This window comes from Gossypium hirsutum, chromosome A05, assembly GCF_007990345.1.
Source record: "Gossypium hirsutum isolate 1008001.06 chromosome A05, Gossypium_hirsutum_v2.1, whole genome shotgun sequence".
In the NCBI taxonomy this organism is placed as follows: Eukaryota; Viridiplantae; Streptophyta; class Magnoliopsida; order Malvales; family Malvaceae; genus Gossypium; species Gossypium hirsutum.
Window position 1 is genome coordinate 446,019 of NC_053428.1, and position 18,256 is coordinate 464,274.

The 18,256-nt window shown below is 34.2% G+C and overlaps 3 protein-coding genes across 8 annotated transcripts; all 3 read right to left on the minus strand.

The window, feature by feature from the left end:
* Positions 1–3,027: 3,027 nt before the first annotated feature.
* Positions 3,028–4,763, minus strand: LOC107907364 (U3 small nucleolar ribonucleoprotein protein IMP3). Its single transcript, XM_016834714.2, has 4 exons — positions 4,486–4,763; positions 4,275–4,382; positions 3,705–3,779; positions 3,028–3,556 (listed from the first exon to the last, which is right to left on the minus strand). The coding sequence occupies exons 1-4, from the start codon at positions 4,617–4,619 to the stop codon at positions 3,325–3,327; spliced, it is 549 nt and encodes a 182-aa protein (XP_016690203.2). The 5' UTR covers positions 4,620–4,763; the 3' UTR covers positions 3,028–3,324.
* Positions 4,764–5,157: 394 nt separating this feature from the next.
* Positions 5,158–9,162, minus strand: LOC107907361 (pentatricopeptide repeat-containing protein At2g34400). Of its 6 annotated transcripts, XR_005926880.1 has the most exons (5): positions 8,061–9,162; positions 6,548–7,502; positions 6,312–6,390; positions 6,156–6,210; positions 5,158–5,699 (listed from the first exon to the last, which is right to left on the minus strand). XR_005926880.1 is itself a non-coding variant. In XM_016834710.2 (3 exons), the coding sequence occupies exons 1-2, from the start codon at positions 8,954–8,956 to the stop codon at positions 6,557–6,559; spliced, it is 1,842 nt and encodes a 613-aa protein (XP_016690199.1). In that variant the 5' UTR covers positions 8,957–9,162; the 3' UTR covers positions 5,158–5,699; positions 6,548–6,556. The 6 variants fall into 6 exon arrangements, 1 of the variants encoding a protein (XP_016690199.1); XR_001686884.2 differs by lacking the exon at positions 6,312–6,390; XR_001686881.2 differs by having other exon boundaries at positions 6,312–7,502.
* A 94-nt stretch (positions 9,163–9,256) lies between these two features.
* Positions 9,257–17,818, minus strand: LOC107907362 (peptidyl-prolyl cis-trans isomerase CYP59). Its single transcript, XM_016834711.2, has 14 exons — positions 17,555–17,818; positions 17,361–17,465; positions 17,080–17,197; positions 16,861–16,911; positions 16,224–16,315; positions 15,985–16,084; positions 13,919–14,041; positions 13,752–13,829; positions 13,388–13,434; positions 13,250–13,305; positions 12,609–12,649; positions 11,319–11,424; positions 10,197–10,332; positions 9,257–10,108 (listed from the first exon to the last, which is right to left on the minus strand). The coding sequence occupies exons 1-14, from the start codon at positions 17,650–17,652 to the stop codon at positions 9,424–9,426; spliced, it is 1,836 nt and encodes a 611-aa protein (XP_016690200.2). The 5' UTR covers positions 17,653–17,818; the 3' UTR covers positions 9,257–9,423.
* Between the last annotated feature and the right edge of the window lie 438 nt (positions 17,819–18,256).

Below are 18,256 nucleotides of genomic sequence, written 5' to 3' on the forward strand. Positions count from 1 at the left end.
TCTTCGTATTTTAGAATATTTTTTAAAAATAATTTTTTATGACAAAAGTTATAAGAATATTTTTCAGTAGTAAGTAATGCATCTTTTTAAAAATGAAATAGAAGGCATAGCATATTAGCCATCGTTTAATAATATTATTTTGATTGCTTCAATAAAAAAAATTAAATAAAAAGCGAAAAGTTAAAGGTTATCTTTCATTATGTCTCACTTAAAAAGAAAATTATCCTTGAGAAAGAATATTTTAAGATATCGTACTTTTGGGTGGCATTTATGTTTCTGTTAGCATTTATTACAAAAGATTTCAGATTGTATCTTTAGTCAGAATGCACAATTTGTTTAACTGTCTAATTACAACCCATATTTTCTAAGAATAAGAATAAGAATAAAGGAGCAAATATTCTCAAACCATACTCTTACTTCTGATTTACAATATGAATGCATAACTTCCTATTTTTTCCGTCGTGCATGATAAATTAGAGTGGACATGCCATTTAGCATTTATACTAATAGATAGGTTCTTAATTTTCAATTTGGGTGGGCGGCACAAAAGTCAACCCCTTAATTTTCATATACCCCAGTTTGAGCTCTATGCCAATACCAATCACATTATTTAATTAAGTCTACTTATCTAATTTGGATTTTCTTTTGTCATCCAACTATAAAAAAATTACAAATTAACCACTTAACTATTTAATTGTCTTTTTAGGTAACAAAAAAAAAGAAGATAAAATTAGATGACAATTTTGTAACTTTTCATAATTGTGTGACACTATAAATCATATTTAAGTGACTATTAATGTAGCTTACCCTTTAATTTATCATAGCCAACCATTGGATAAAGTATTATATCACCTATGTACAGAGGCGGATTGAGGGGCCCCAAAATGAAATTTTTTGTCATTTTGGTCCTTTAAATTTTTAAAAATTTTAAATTAATAAAGGTAAAATTTTATTTTGTTCCCTCTAAAAATGATAAAATATTAATTTAATTTTTTAAAAATTATAAAAATATAGACAATTTAATTTCAACTTCCCTATTTTTTTTAACTTCGCCCTGTTTTAAATTATATTTTACTCTTTTTATTAAAAAAATAAAAATAGTAGTAAGCAAAATGGCCCCTCGATTAAGATTCGGATACATTATTGTCACAATGCGCTGATGATTGCGGGCAGGGCATAAGTTGGTGGGTCTATAGTTTAATTTTAAAATGAAGAAAAACCTGTATTTTGAGGGGTCTCCAAACAAGTTGAAAATAGGATGTCCAATCTTATGAGGAAGTAATGCGTGGTTGATATAGGAAATTGAGAAGATAAATAATGAAAAAGGAATTTAGATATAATGGTGGTAGGGTTTGGTTTGGTAAAAAAAAGGAAGTAGAGAAGATGAGAAAGGATATCGGAGAGATGCTAAATGCTAATGTTATGTTTTATCATTTAATTGTGTATGGTGTGCATATCTTTAATATAGATTGTGTGTATGAATGAAATAGGTTAGAGCGGAGTGGTAACTGAATGGTATTGAATGCCTTTTTATATAAATCATATTTCTAAGTTTTTTTTTTTTTGTATTAATAGGCTCATAAACCATTTCCTGTAATTTCTTGGTTATAAATTAATAATGTTGTAGGGCTGTCATATTAATTTTGCACTATAAATTATAACTTGATGATAAGCGAATGGCAATAATTGCATATGCATCTTCTTTTAACTCTACAATTATAAAATAAACAAAAGGGGCATATTGCGCTCTGCATCATCAACTAAATTACTTGAGGATGCCCACTCATTTTGTAATGTCCTTGTCATATCGTTTCTGCCCAGTATTATTCCACCACCTCAAGATATAATAATTATATGTAAACCATGTTTCAAGTCTTGGGACAAGCTAACTTATATTTGTTCCCTCACCTGTTGGCTTTTATGCTACATAAACTGCAATTCTTAGTACACCATTGCAAATCAACATGTTTCCTTTTTTGTTTTTTTTAATCCTTTTATAGTAAGTTCCGCACGATTGGAAAAGCTTCCATTTATATCATATCATATTGCACTTCAAAAACCTTAATTCATTTCGTCCTTAAATAATATATACATGCCAACACAATCTAACAAGGATATTTGAAATTTTATGGTTGTATTTTAATTCAAATAAAAAGAGAAAAAAAAAGTGTGCATTGAAAATGAAAGAATTTTTTGGTTCAACAACATCATCATGGTAATGTGTTCAATGGGAAATAAGATGATATAAAAACAAAAAAAGGATGGTGGCCACTGAGATATCATTAAATCCCAAAAAACCATGATATGAGAGTAGAGGAGAAATCATCAAAGTCATCCCCATTTCCTAATCATTGAGTTGTAAATCAATTATCGCCATGCAATAAGCAGAAGGATTGTATATATCTGGTACAATAATCTACACCTACACCTACTAGTGGGTTGCCCACTCCTTCCTTTCTTAATGGCCTAAGCTTGCTTTAAATATCAATCATGTTGGAATAAGTTGGTCCACATGATCAATTTTGTGAAGCTAAAATTAAGTACTGTTTTGTTTTAGTAATAAATTCTTACGTATCATCAAATAATATAAAAATGCACAGTTTCTATCGCAAAAGAAAAGAAAAGAACAAATAATGGTGCGGTCCATATATCAAGAATCATGAGGAAATGGGATGTTGCTTGGCCAATACCATCTTTACTTTAGGCAAAGATACAAATGAAAGTGGGATATGATCCCTCTCCCAAACAACAAGAGAAAGTGGGTGGACAACATGCCATTACATTGAGAAATAACCACAACCTCAGAACAGTCCGCATCAAATTCCATTTATGTCTGATGCGTATTTGTCGATAATCAAGAAAATGGGCCGAGTCGAGTCGTCCAAACCTATTTCCATGTTTGTTTGAGACATGATAATTTATCAAGGCCTCATGAGAGTCTGCAGGATGTTCCTATTGTGTGCGTATCTTCCATTAATAATTCTACTTCAAGCTTATAATCCTACTCAAATTTATTATCAACCAATATAAAAACCAAGATTCAAACACTTTATCATCTAAAATTATAAATAAAACTTGTAATATAAAACATGCCAATAGAAGTAAAACCCAAAAAAAAGGTGCCTAAAATAACAAAGCAAACCCTTACTCCCCTTCAGAGACAAAACTGAGAATATAATAGTAAACAGAAACAGAATGAGACACCTATGTCATTGGATGATCTAATGGGTCTCTCAATTCGCAGCAACACAGGAATTATGTATCACCGTGACCTACGCCTTGGAAGAGTTTTACGTACGGTGAAGAATGCTCCTGAAAAAGGTTTCAGTTCATTGCATCATAATCATCCAACTTCTCATTGTATTCCAACACTTTCCTCCGTATTTTCGATGTGTCTACCCATGTAATGAAGTCTTCCATGTTCCTTGTTACAAGGAATGCCGGGTCTGTCACTGTCTCTGGACCAACACGAATGTGTCCCTGCTCAATATACGTGACTGCTTCTTTCAAGTGTTCTGCAAACTTTAGGTGCACCAGCACGGTTGAGAGCCTACGCCTGCAAGCAAAGAAAACAATAACAGAGTAAACATACCAAAGAAGCAATGCTCATGAAGCACTTCCATGTTTGCTTTAATTAGGCAAACAAAACAAAAACCATTCTATGCATTCATATCAGCCATGCATTTGAACAAGTATTTGCTTACCTACAAAAAGATGACACTGATAACCGATCACATAGAGCCAAGCTTTTCCTGGTTGGGATTACGCCCATATTGTATCTGCCAATGATAGGAAAATGATATATGAATCAATGTCTTTTGTTTAAGATATACAATTCATTCATTCGAGGAAAAACTCAACCCAACAATTATGGAATCTTTGCATCTTGATCTCATAACAAGCATGTATAAGTAAAAATCAAGTAATAATGTATCTATTAGCACAAAAGCATAGTCAGAAAGGCAGGGCAACATAGATTTTAAACCACCTTTTGGGCATTCTTATAGGATTAATCCTCAAAATAACTACTGTCACCATAATTCAAAAGTTTCGGGATGTTTGGAGATTGAAATCTTTCTCTATATTCACTCAGCAAAGTGAAACAATGACAAACATAATTCTGAATGTTCTATTATATAGTTCTATATCTTAACAACATGAAACATTTATTCAGAATATTACAACATAATTCAATATAAATTACACAAGTGAAGTAGCAAAAACTACAACTTTAAATGAAGTTAAACTATAACAACTTATAAAGAAAAACCCACAGTTTCTCTAACAGCAAATCAGTCATCTCGATTCGAAAAGGGTCTCGAGGATCCATCTGCTTCAATATATTCACCAATTTCTGGACCATCCGGCACAAACCGGAATATCTGTTTCCAATTTCAACCAACCATAAATAATATATAAACCCAAAATCAAAATCAATATCAATATCAATATCAAGAATGAACAGACTATAGAGAAATTACAGACTTCTTATAATCGTCACGACCAGTGACATGATAACGATGCAGAATGAGATTCTCCCGGTGACCACCTTCTCTTTTCCATTCCAAAAAATTTACTTTCTTCAACAGTTTTTTCTCATGAAACTTTAGCTTCCTCATCCTATGGCTACTTAAGAAAATTAAAAAAGAGAAAAAAAAAAAAACCCCCCACGAGAGAAATCAGCGGCAGCTTTAAATTTGGAAGAGAAAGAGGGAAGGGTTGAGGCAGGGAGCGCAATTTTGCTTTAGGGTTTAGTTTGTTTTGATTCAAAGCCCATATTTGAAGCCCATATAATTGTTTTTCAAAAGCATTTTACTACCTTGATTACGGAGATTTTGCTTTAGGATTTAGGTTCTTTCCGAAGCCCATTTAAATCTTTTCCAAAATACTTTACTATCATTAATATATACTATCGACCTTAATTACTTATTATAGCTGAATAATTTTGAATTTTACTTTTAAAATCATTAAGGAGCGGGATAGAAATAAAGATGACATTATCTACTTCCACACCACATATCTTCATTTTATTTACATTCCTTCAATCCATCCCTTTAACCATACCATACTTGTTCATCTTATAATTTAAATTTCTTTTGTAAAAATACATATTTGCGATTTAAAATTAAAAAAAATTAAACATAGTCAAAGGCAACGTTAAGGTTTCAAACTCCTCGAAAGCTGAAGTGGGTGGATTACTTAGAAAATGTTCTTTACATATCAAGCTGAGACAGCCTTTACCATATAACCTACCTCAACCTAAACCATAAACAAGTCTTACTGACAATAATACAATATCCTAATAGGAAAAAGATTGAAAGATAATTTGTAGCTATGCTATCATTAAACACACACACACACACACACACACACACACGCATATATATGCATCCCAGGTGAATTTCTGTCTTCAACTGATGTCATCTGAAACAAAATTTAAAATCCTCACAAGGTAAAAGACGCTTTTTCTGAGAAATTAGTATGAAAAATTAAATGAATACAAGAAAGGATTAGAGTGCAGCCTGTAAGTATCCTGTTCTTCTAGATCTACAAATAGCAGTTCCGCTTCAGAGCTCAACCATAAGCTAAACATTTGGTTGTTTCTTTTAAATGTATCATGTATACAATATCTTATATAATCACCAATTGCTGCTGCTGCTCAACACATCAGGAAACACCATTAACCCATGAAAACCAACCTGTCAAAAAGCAATGTAAGAGAAAGTTCATAAAAAGACAAAATACCATCAGCAAATGTAACACTCATACAGCGCCTAATTGCATATAAAGGCACACCTTGTCTACAAGTACTGTGTATGAACATAATAACTTATGATCCACTAGAACTACAGCTGTTTGTTGGACAAATAGATATGCTTTTGGTGAAGAAGAAAGGGTGAATGATAAAATCATTTCCATAACATTTTAAACATATACACATTGTTCTTTTGGGGCCACAAACAAGATAGGTTTTACCCCTAGGTATGTTTGCATGTGTAAAAGCATGCTCGGCACAGGTGACTTGAGGAATTTTGGCAGTTCATATCCGAGTTATTAAAACTCATTCATAAAAACATGTTAATGATACTAGCATATCAAACCAAGCAGTTAATTAGTGTTAGATTAACAAAGAAAAAAAGGATCTTACGACTTACCAGTTTGAAAGTTATAGAAACTCAAAAGGCTACCATAGAAGTTACTTCAAGAAAACTTCAAAAAAAAAAAGAAAAAAAGAGAAGTTACTTCAAGTATGTAATCTTCAGCATTTAGTGATTGTTTTCAGAACCAAGAGAAAAATAGTTTTGACGTACTAAATGCTTAATACTGAAATTAAGCTATTGACATGCTTCTTCATATATCTTTGCAACAAATGTTTTTGTGGTGATAGGCCTTCCATGAAAAATTTACAATCATAATCAGCATAGAGGGTTAAAATAAAATATTTAGAATATTTTGCCCAAACTAATAAACCTGCCACAAAGGAACTCTGAGCGTGTTTCTTCAGCATTGAAACAATTACGAGGAAAGAATGTTTCTGAACACTCACTTCTATTTGTTAATCAACCTTTGGAATATATCCTTCCCTCTTCATCTCCACATTCAACAACTCAAACACTTGATGAAGCTCACTTGAATGATATAGCAAGTCATCTCTGGCAAGAAATTCATGAAGTTGACCTTCAATGTCAAGCCAGCTACAACCAGGAGTTTTACTGACACCCCTATGTCTCATCAATGCCCTCATTTGTGCTGATTCATCCCACCTTCTTGATTTTGCATATATCTTTGATGAGATAACATAGTTTCCAGAATTTGAAGGCTCCATTTGTAGAAGAAGTAGCATCACCTTCTCACTAAGATCAAGATTTTTGGACTTTTGGCAGGCACCAAGTAGTGCCCCCAATACAATTGCATCTGGTTTTTCAGGCATCTTCTCAATGAAGTCCCAAGCCTCATAAAGTTGACCAGCACGTGACAAAAGATCAACCATGCAAGAGTAATGCTCAATTTTTGGTGTTAACCCATATGATAAGTTCATCAAGTTAAAATACCGCCAGCCTTCATTAACCAATCCTGCATGCACACATGCTGAAAGTACTCCCACAAATGTCACATCATTTGGACAGGCATCCGTACCATCAGTTGACATGCGCTCAAACAGTGATAAAGCCTCCTGAGATCGCCCATGAAAAGCAAGAGCAGAGATCATTGCATTCCATGAAACCTCATTTTTAATAGGCATGTTTTCAAATACTCTTCGTGCATCATCCAAGCTCCCACACTTAGCATACATATCAACCAATGCAGTAGAAACAAAGATATCATGTTGTAACCCTCTTTGTGATGCATATGCATCAGTCCATTTGCCCAATTCAAGGGCCCCAATTGAGGCACATGCTGAAAGAACTCCAGCCAATGTTCTTTTGTCTGGGTTAACTCCTGCATCGTTCATGCCATGAAACAACTTGATTGCTTCATCTGACATTCCATTTTGTGCATACCTATAACGTATAGATAGCACAGCATCTAATCATAAAATTCGGCAAAGATAATCATTTGATATAAAAATCATTAAGTTTTAAATATTTTAAGAATTTATTGCTAGAAAAATGCTTTTCTAGTACACATTATATCTAACATAAGAACCGAGTTAATGTATCTCAAGGCTACTATTTAACCTCCACCATCTGAACGTCTAACTTTAATTAATCGTATAAAACTGTTAGCCCATATGACCGAACCAACATAACCTGTTCAAAACAATTTTATTTTGAGGGAGTTCAAAACAATTTATCCAATTATTACTGCCAGCAATTCATGCATTAAACAAAGTTTAAAATTTTAACTTCTTGATGTGTCATTTACGATTAAAATTTTGCCACCATTCTAGTTAAAGAGGCTTTTTTACGTCAAGACATTATTTAAAATTGTCATCCCTAAAATTATTGCCTAACTAGTCCAACTTAAAAAGAAAACTTCTTATGCTATGGCACTTAAATAAATTAGATTTAAAAAAAAGGGAAAAAGAAAACAAGTGCACGGAATAGAATTTTACTTACCCAGTGATCATGGCATTCCAGGTGACCACATCCTTCCCCAGCATTCCATCAAAGACCCTCCTTGCCGATACCAAATCCCCACACTTTCCATACATATCAATCAAAGCAGACCCAATATATGAACTCAATTGCATCTTATGTTTCACAACAAACCCCTCCACCCACATCCCTAGACTTAAATCCCCCAAGTCCCCGCAAGCCCCCAAAACACTGACTAATGTCATCTCATCAGGTACAAATCCTTCTTCTCTCATCTTCCCAAACAATCCCACCGCCTCACTCGCCTGCCCCATTTTAGAATACCCCGAAATCATCGAGTTCCATGACACCAAATCCCTTTCGGTTATTTCATCAAACACCTTACGAGCACTACCCAATTCGCTACAACGGGCATACATAGTTATCAAAGAATGAGTAGTATGAGAATCAGCGTCCAAGCCAAGTTTAAACACGGAGGAATGTGCTAACTGGCCATGGGTCAGCTGTAAAAGATTAGCACACGCAATAAACAGAAAAGGGTAAGTGAATTTATTTGGTTTTAAACCCAAAAACTTCATTTGATAATAGAAATGAAGAGTTGCAGTGTAGTTTTGCCATGCGGTCGTAAGGCCACGGATCATGACATTGAAAGCATAATCGTTGGGTTGCGGGATTTGGGAAAAGAGAAGAGAAGCGTAGGCGAAGTTCTTGAGGTCAATGATTTTGGAGAGGAGGAAGTTTGGTTTTCGAATGGCATTGACGAGCATTTGGGTGTGGATTTGTTGTAAGAGCTTGGTGGACGTGCATTTTTTTAAGAGGGATAACAGCTTTTGTGCAAAAGATTGGTGAAAATGGGTTTCCCAAAGAATGGTGATTTGGCGGGAAACCAGGTTCGAAGAGCCTTTCGCTTTCTGCATTGTACGGCGACAGCCGTGTAGTTACCTACCTGCGCGGTGGCAGGGAGCGCGATTTTTCTCGTTTTCTCTAAAGGACGGATGGAAGAAAGTGATCGAGGGCGGATGAATCTTTGGACCTTGGGCTTTTCTTTTGCTCTTAAATACTTGGTTATTATAGATTTAAGTTAATTCGAAATATCATTCTTTTACTAATGCGTTCTCTCAAGATTAGAATTCATCGCACCCATAAGTTTTCTATTTATTTGATAAAACCGAAAGACTCAGTGTAGTTAAAAAAAAATCAAAAGTAACTCATGGAGATACAACACAACACCTTGGAAAAGGTCGTAATTGGTAATCAAGCTTAAGGTTTTAGTTGATTCATATGAATATGGTAATTGACTGGTCGTTTTATCAAAAAACAGATGCTAAGCCTACTTGATTTGCTGCGTTTACTAGCGAAAATAAAGCATATATCATGCATCATTCTATCTCTTCCTATCACCTCGGCTTCTTTTATCCCTATCATGATCATCATCACTTTCAGTTCTCCGGTACCATCTTCTATCCCTATCATGATCATCATCACTTTTAGTTCTCCGGTGCCTATCTGTCCGTTCTTCCCTCCGATCTTTATGGCCATGGTCATTTGCACCACTTCTTCTGTAACTCGACTCATTCCTCGAATCTCGTCTGTTACTATCTGCATATTTCTTCAAATAATCACTTTCACCCTTCTTATCAGTGTAGGCATCATCATCACGGCTCCTTTTTCTGTGCTCATCTTGTCTTCTATTTGGAGGACTATTGTCGTCAGCATATCTCTTTCTGTTACCTGCATCACCTCTCCGGTCATCACGGCGAATATCTGAACTACTCTTTCTGTGATTTTGCTCATCTCTTCCTCTTTGTCTGTCTACATGCCTTTCTCCATCAAACTGGTCTTTAAGATGTTTCTCGTCTCTCCACCCACCAGATCGACTCATATCCGCTCTGTAATCTCTACTTCTGTTTCTCTGTTTATCCTTATCATTGAAGTCTTTCCCCTCCATAGTATGAGAACTTTTCCTGTTTATTTTGTATCTGCGCTCATTGCCATCAGACTCATGGGACAGATCCATTTTTCCTTGCTGAGGAGTCTCGGGAGCATCCCCATCAAATACCATCTCATATCTATTACAACCATCACATTGTCAGTAGAAAAGAAAGAAAAAAAGAGGGCCAAGAAGGAATGCATATATAAGCATCCAATGTCACGGACCTTGAGCTATTATCTCCACCATGCTGTGCATTTTCATCCTTTAAAATATATTTAGAATTTTGCAACTGGGTTGAGGGTCCCCCAGTACAATCCTTAGCAACGTGATCAATAGAACCACATTTAAAACAACCTCCTCCTACGCCCAAAACATACAAACAAGTTAGATGTGCAAAGTTCAGCTACTGTGAAATTTACAAGTATAAAGGAACGTGATATTCAGAGACAAACAGACATTCAGATGAAGGAATTATAAAACATGTTTAGAAGCGAAGAACCGAACTTCTAACAAATGTGCATGCTTACAAATGTTTTTATTATCAAATATCAATAACCATTGACCAAATATTGGAGGCAATCTTTACTCCAATCTTTAGAGGATTTCTCAAAATAAAACAGATAGGATCAGACATGAGGCAGAAAAAGAACCACTCACCCAGCTAATCTTTTACAAGGTCCCTGTCCTTGCATATTTCATTGTAAGGTTTTCACATTCAGTTCAAAGCCAAAAAGATTTCTTCTACAAGTGCAACTTGCAAGTGTCCAATTCAGAGCCCATATGAACCAATTCAATGTAATTCAAGTCCACTTACAGTTAACTTTCTTTTTTACTGATTACATTAACAAAGACTTAACGGATTTATCTCATAAAACACTGTGGGATCAATTGAACCAAATCAGAGTATAAAGGCTTAAATGCATATTCTACACAAAATTTAAGGAATTTTCTATTTGTTTTTAAGTCTTCCTGTTCTGAGTAATTAAGCACTTTGCAGATGGCTTCTTTTGCATTCAACTTTCCCATCATCTACGGATCAATAGAACCCATCACTTTAAGAACTTGATCATCTAAGTAGCAAGAATTTCCTTATACCAACTCTAAACAACCTAAGAGGTCAGGTGTGTCCAATGCACTAGATTCAATCTAACAGGTTCATTAACTGATTGAACAGAGAAAGGTTTAAGCAACTTGACTATTTCTATTTTTTCGTAACAAATATATATCTATGCATCAAATTGCATAATAAGCGCCAAAGCATTGACGATGGGCAGGGTAGTTCAATAGGTAGGCCTAGGATCTCAAGTATGTAACCTTTGAACACTGCAATATGGCAGTAAATTTACCTTTACCCTTCTGTTGATCCTTGCGCCTGTATTGGGACCAAAGTTTTGCAACACTTTGACTAAAATCCACATGTATCCTTCTGTCATCAATCAACGCATTATCCATCTACAATGAAAAATTCAGTCAACAGCAAAATCTCCATGCCCACATGAAAGAAAAGTTAAACTAAAAATAAATATTTGACCCACAAAAAGAGCCTGCTTTTTAACGGACCAGTGGCATCAATTTTATGTCCAAAAGAAAGAAGTACTGCTTATTCCCAAGGACAAGAACAATGCCAAATGGAGTGTTTAATTACGTAGGAATGTGTTTTATTTACACTGTAAATTTTATGAGCTAAATTTGAAATTCTATATATTTAGAGTATTTAAGTTATATCACATTAACTTTGCATGTTAAGTATGTAGTAGCTCTAGAAAGTAGGCAAACACTTGCAAAGGACTATCTCGACAAGGCTTTTTCACCATCAATCAAAACTTGAAGAGTAAAGACTCTGCCAAACGATAATTAAAAAAAACCAAACCTGTGCTAAAATAGTCCTAGTCTGAAATATATTATTTTCAAATGCAACCATTATGTTTGATAAATTAATAAAGTATATCCGAGTATTAAGGTAAATCTAGGCTTAGTTGGAGTAAGATTTAAGGCCAATTAGATTACACTTTTGGTCTAGCAGTCATTAGGGTCTCTAAACTTAACATAAAACAAGTTTTATTAGGAAAGTCTAATGTTCTTTTTTAAAGACATTGGTAATTTTCACCAGATGTAAATATTCTTCACACACGATTCTTGCTTGGGTCATTGAAATTTAACACATGCTAAATTACATAACGAAGTAAATCCTGATGCTAAGTGCTAAGATTGTTCACAAAATGCTGACAAGATGGCCATATCAGCATCCACGTCATTATTATTGATGAGCTACATGAAAGTAGGTAACCCCCTCCCACCCCCATAAAATCCATCTATCCCAAGATTTTAAATTTAGATCCTCTGAGTTTTAGTCTCAAGTCCAACCAACAAGGTTTACCCTTGAGGATCACTTAAATCCACATTGACAAATAAGGTACTTGAAGCAAAGGAAAAATAGTTTTTCTTCCCAATTAAATTCAAGAAACCTGAGATTTTAAATAAATAACAACAGTAGTACTAATACTATAACTCCTTGGGAACCCATGCCTCAAGTAGAAACAAAATTGAACAAGAATAAAACAGCTGTGTGATCAGTTCACATAATCTTCAAATATCAAGTAAGAAACATGCAAGAAAGAACATTTATTGTGTTATACCTTGAAATATGCTTGTTCACATGCCTCGTTGGTCTCAAATTCTGAATTGATAAAATACCGTTGACAGTATTATTAATCCAAGAGAACAAAACGTAAGTAATAAAGTGTTGATCAAAACAAAAAGGAAGAAATTTTAATGAAATAGCAATAATTAACTTTCCTTGATGTCACGAATATCCATAAAGATCTGGTGGATATTTAATCATGAACGTTCACTGTGACACCAAAGTGTTTGACTTAAACACATTACTTTGTCTAATTTAACATACAAGACTCAACAACTATTAATGAATTATCATGAGACTAAATAATCAAAATCCAAACCACCAATTTGGATCAGGCTTACTGCACTCTATTTTGCTTATCATCTTATTCTATCTAGGTTCATCTTCAGTCTTCAAAATAGCATTTTCAATCAAAAAACAATAACCACCTTCCACTCAAATTTAGGACTAGAGCTAGAAAAAAAGCTTCCAAAATCAGTCATAAGAATTTCAACTATATTTCAAGTTTGAAGTTGCCCAGAATTGAAAATTACTGTAGAGAGAATATTTTATTGAAAACAAGACGAAGTCAAGCTTCTCATATAATAGGATATAGATGCATTTGGATTAAGATGATAAAACAATCAAGATACTCACCAATGAAAGCATAGCATAAACTGTCTCCAGTCTTATAATCACGGATTACCTCAGCCCTGACATTTAGTTGCAGTGAGAAACACATTGAAAAACACAAGAATCCCAATATTGCCAACTATTAAGAATATTATTACTCACGATACAACGGTTCCAAAACGTGAAAATATAGTATGCAAGTCCTCATCCTGCAGTTAAATGAAAAAAAGGCAATGAAAATGTGCCTTGCATTAATCTGGTTTTAACTTTATCTGTAGGAAGGAAAGGTGTCAGGGTTGGATTAGATAAGAGTCTTTTCCTCTGATTAAGACAAAGGAACAAGTGAGACAGGATGCAAATAGTAAAAATGCTGTAAAAATGAAAGCACCCTCATGTTCTCAGCCAACTTATCCTTGTCAGTCCTCTCTGATAAACTTCTCCAATCAAAGTCAAAATAAGTGAAACAAATCAATGAATACACGTACACACACATATTGCCAACACTGAATACAAAATAAGCACTCACTTCAGTAACTGGATTCAATTTACAAACAAATAGAACATTCTCAGGAGGCTTAATTTCAGCATCAGGAATATCCCCAACCTGCAATGGAGAAAAAGACGGTAAAAAACTTTAACAATGGTCACATTCAAACAAAAAAAGAAACAATCATCATGGACACGGTAACTTACACTTTCAAGTACAACTGCACTCGAATGGGCATCCTTTGCACGGAGAACCTCCTCAAGCTCCGAAGCACCTAGTTGTTCATCCATGGGAACCCAATCATCTTCAAGCCGAACATCATCATCAACCTAGAGACAAGTATAGAGAAACTAGTAATTACTATTAATATTTAATAGAACATACTATCCAAAGGGCACTTGACATAAAAAATATATATATATAAGTATGATATGATATCTGACCCCTGATTATTCTTAATACACAACATCAGTTAGAGATCAGCATTAAACTAATGAGATCAGATGTCCCCATCCCTCTACAGTCAAAATCAGAACCCTCTTAAAGGTACATGATAATGCAGCAGAAAAAAAGGACCAATATCAACGTTCCATCTAAGTGTCTACTACTCTATAGGTTACATAAAAAAATCAAAATAGTAGTGGGAAAACAAGAGTTTGCTTGATAAAATAGAATAAAAATAGAGTCTAATAACCAACTTCTTGCAAATCTTACTCGAGCAAGCATGCCAATTTAAAATATTTAATCATGTGTGAGTAAGCACAAGGATTTATTATTCAGACAAACACAGATTGAACCTAGACCAAGTCCCAGTCATTTTTAAGAAGAAAGGCATCACCAGCTTCAACACACAGCCAAATATAAATTACTTTCCTGACTTTTACATTGCTCATTTACATTCTCAACCATTCACATTCCAAAACCATCCTTTATCAAGCGGCGTTATCCCACATCTATCTCATGTATTGGGTTTCCTACAGCCTAATATTCAAATGAGGCCCTTCTACATATTACCAATTAGTTAGGTTGGACAATCAGCATTGTCTTAGAGCCAAAGTTGGGCTCTGTTCTTCCTGCCTGACCACAGACAAGGTTGATGACTCTTTGTAAGATTATCAAAGTGTAGATCCTTGTTGAGTCACATGTGAGGGGCAGTGCTACAAGGTGCTATTCCATGTTCATTAAGTTATGAATTTCTTGTGGGATTATATTCAAGTTGAGTCCCACATAGCGAATTAGTTTTAGATTGGATGCATCACACCTTTCTTTCTATTCCTTTTTTTCCCTTCTTCCTTCTTAAATATATAGTAGGGTTGCTCAGAAGGTTGAAAGTGATCAATGAAGAGCTAGCCTATAGAATAGCTAGCCAGATATCATTTAAGTATCAGATAACTTATTCAACCAGTCATCTATTTTTAGATACTGACTTGAAGATACAAATTCTATGTTATAACAGTAAAGAACTTTAATCCCACAACCATTTGACGAAAAAAAATATAAAGGTATGCAATAAAATCAATAAAGGACATCAAAGGCTAAATGCTCTAGAGATAAGCAAAACTATCAAAAATAATTGAAAATGTAAATTCTCTGCTATGAAAGCTTAATCCCACAACCATTTAAATATATATATATATATAAAGGTATGTACTAAAATCAAGAAAGGACTATGAACAGGCTAAGTGCTCCAGGGACAAGCAAAACTCTTAAAATCCAATCTCCTATATAGTGCTTTTATTTCTTCTCACACCCGGGTGTTCTTTTAATGAGCCTTAAATGAGCTTTGAACTCTGAAAATATTTGATGCCCCTAAAGCAACTTCCTGCTTAAATATTCACTATAAGGCTAGAAAATTCCTACAGTAAATATTCAGTTGCAAATTATTAATAGCCAAAATGCATGTTAAAAAAATGTAAGAAAATAAACATCAGCAAGTTAAAAAATAAAAATAAAAAAAATATATAGAATTTCTTAGCCTTCAAAAGCACAGTCTAGGCAGTGTGAGACAGTTCCCTTTCAGATAATGAAGCATCCCATATGCTTCTCATATTTTTCCATAACATACAAAATTAGACATTTTCTCCTTTCAAACGATTAAAGTTAAGGAAATCTCAAGTGACTCTGCATGTAACACAATTACAATCGAAAATTGGAAAGCATCTCGGTAAAAGAACTGGCAATTTCCAAAATTGATATGCAGGTCACTTGTCACTTATTCAACTATGCTGAGCATTTTAAAATACAAATAACTAACATCTGAAAGAGTCCTTACCTCATCCTTTGGTTTTCCTTCAGGGGAAGCACCAGGAATCAACTCAGACAACTGGGGAGGATCATCAAAAGGATCATCTAATATGTGTGTGTGTTTGATTCTGTTTGATTTTCAATAGACACAACTAATATATTATGTTACAGAATAAATTGAAATGAACTAACAACATAGAATAGGAAATATTGTCTGCAGCCCAGACTTCGCTAAAACAGCATACAAAGAATGAAACAAGGTTCTACCTGATATTTTTATATGGCCTGCTCTTCTCATCTACATAAGCTTCATTAATCCTGGTCAAAGTTTCCAATCCTTCAGCAACTTCTCCAAAGACCTGCAACAGTAGCTCTCATTTAGGAATATGGGATATTATCATCAATAATAATAACAAAAACAGCAACAAAAATACAATGTCTAATTAAGAAGCTCTACAAAATAAATGTCCAATTTGAGGTACTGGATATGTGTTTTAACATAAAAAGTAAACACCCTAAAATGAACCACCAGCAATTCAAAAAAAATAAAAAAGCAGCTCTCAAATGCCAAAAATATTTCAGCATAGCTCTTAGAATCACAAACACGGAGCATATGAAGGAATATCCCAGCTATACACCATAGAATATTCTAGTTGCAAACTGAACAAGAACATAAATGTCATATTATTCTGGTTAACTTATAAGAAATGCCAGTAACAACACATTAATAATTCATACTAGGCAGTTGACAAAATTTATTAAAAGCTTTGATCTAGACATTGAAGGAAACACTGTAAACAGCAATTTCAAGAGTATTTTTTAAAATTAGCATCGATTCACAATAAGTAACGTGGTTAAGAAAATGATAGGAAAAAAATAATAGTAGATGCATCAAGAAACTTACTGTGTGCTTCCCGTCAAGATAGTCTAAATCATCCCGAAGTGTGAAATAGAACTGGATAGAGAGGAAAAACAATTTTAAACAGAAGTGGTTTCCATAATGAGAAGAGCAATAAACAAACTTAAAACTAGAATTAATGAAGACTTATTCTTTGTAGAAGATGAACAAAGCCGTTATCATTATAAACTGAGTTATCGTGAATCAAGCAAAAGAATCACAGACCTGGGAAGCATTTAGATTCTCCCCAGCGCTAGCCATTGCAACAGTGCCGGTCTTGGAATGCTTTATATCATGATGAATCTCATCGCCGAAAAATCGAGCCTGATCACCATAAAGGAATCTGAAAAAAAAAAAGAAGCAAAAAGACTCAGTAATCTCAATGGTTAGCACTCAAACAACGAGCTAATTCAATATTATCACGAAACTGAACAGGAAATTGTGGCATATAGAAGCTAAAACTGGAAAAAGATGCCGAAGAGCACAATATTTTAACTGATTCTTACTTATACACGGAGTCTCCACCTGAGCCAGTCCCAGTAGGGTCCCCTGTTTGGGCAGTAAAATCCTTCTGAACAGTGTGAAACAGACACCCATGATAATACTTAATCCTGCGCCCAAAAGAATTAAAGTTAAAAGGAAGAAGCCAGAAATAATTATGGTTGTATTGGAGAAATGAAATTTGGGAAAATGAAGTAACTTGCAAAGCTTCAAAAAGTTTTTGCAGGTTAAAGGACATTTGTCAGTGAACAAATCCACCACAATATCGCCTAAGCTCGTCACTATTAAAACAGACATAGATTCTTAACACAATATTTACTAGGGATGAAGGGAAGAACAGAATAAACGGAAAGGAGAAAGAGATCTCTAGAGGGGCAGAGGGGCGAGGGAAAGAGACGGACCGAGCTACTTTGAAGTGGTGATGTCGAGACCCAGGCCTACAGGCTCGGCCCGTCTTCGTTCGGGTCCGGTTTAATCTTTTAACCCAAGCAAACATATACTGTGATTCGTTGAATTTTTTAACCCAAACGATCTTGGCTAATTCTTTTGTACCGTATCCATTTTCACGCATAATTCTTGAAAAACACCAATAGAAATTGGGTAAATTTTTATAAAAATGTGGTATATTTAGATTTTATTTATTTTTTTAATTTTAAATTAAAAATTATAATATTTTAAGTATAATACTTTTAACTTTACGAGGGACACCAAAAGTTACTCATATTGATAATTGGTAAGTATTTGATATGTTGCTAGTGGAACTCTACTAGTGGAACTCTACTAGTAAAGTTACAAATTTACCACGGGTCTCATTTTTATTTTTATTTTTATTTTTATTTTTTGCTATAACTTACCTATACTTATTATCATCCTAATTTTGCTTGTGTAATTTTTAAATTTC

Bases quoted from the DNA above. Each gene is read 5' to 3' on its own strand.
- LOC107907361 (XM_016834710.2), bottom strand. From the start codon at position 8,956: ATGCAGAAAGCGAAAGGCTCTTCGAACCTGGTTTCCCGCCAAATCACC. The intron at 7,503-8,060 runs GTAAGTAAAATT...TATACGTTATAG, and splicing joins TGGAATGCCATGATCACTGG to GTATGCACAAAATGGAATGT.
- LOC107907364 (XM_016834714.2), bottom strand. From the start codon at position 4,619: ATGAGGAAGCTAAAGTTTCATGAGAAAAAACTGTTGAAGAAAGTAAAT. The intron at 4,383-4,485 runs GTCTGTAATTTC...AATTGGAAACAG, and splicing joins GGTCGTGACGATTATAAGAA to ATATTCCGGTTTGTGCCGGA. The intron at 3,557-3,704 runs GTAAGCAAATAC...CTTTGCTTGCAG, and splicing joins TCAGTGTCATCTTTTTGTAG to GCGTAGGCTCTCAACCGTGC.
- LOC107907362 (XM_016834711.2), bottom strand. From the start codon at position 17,652: ATGTCTGTTTTAATAGTGACGAGCTTAGGCGATATTGTGGTGGATTTG. The intron at 17,466-17,554 runs GTTACTTCATTT...TTTTGGGCGCAG, and splicing joins AACTTTTTGAAGCTTTGCAA to GATTAAGTATTATCATGGGT. The intron at 10,109-10,196 runs GTCCGTGACATT...TGGTTGTAATAG, and splicing joins GGTGGAGATAATAGCTCAAG to ATATGAGATGGTATTTGATG.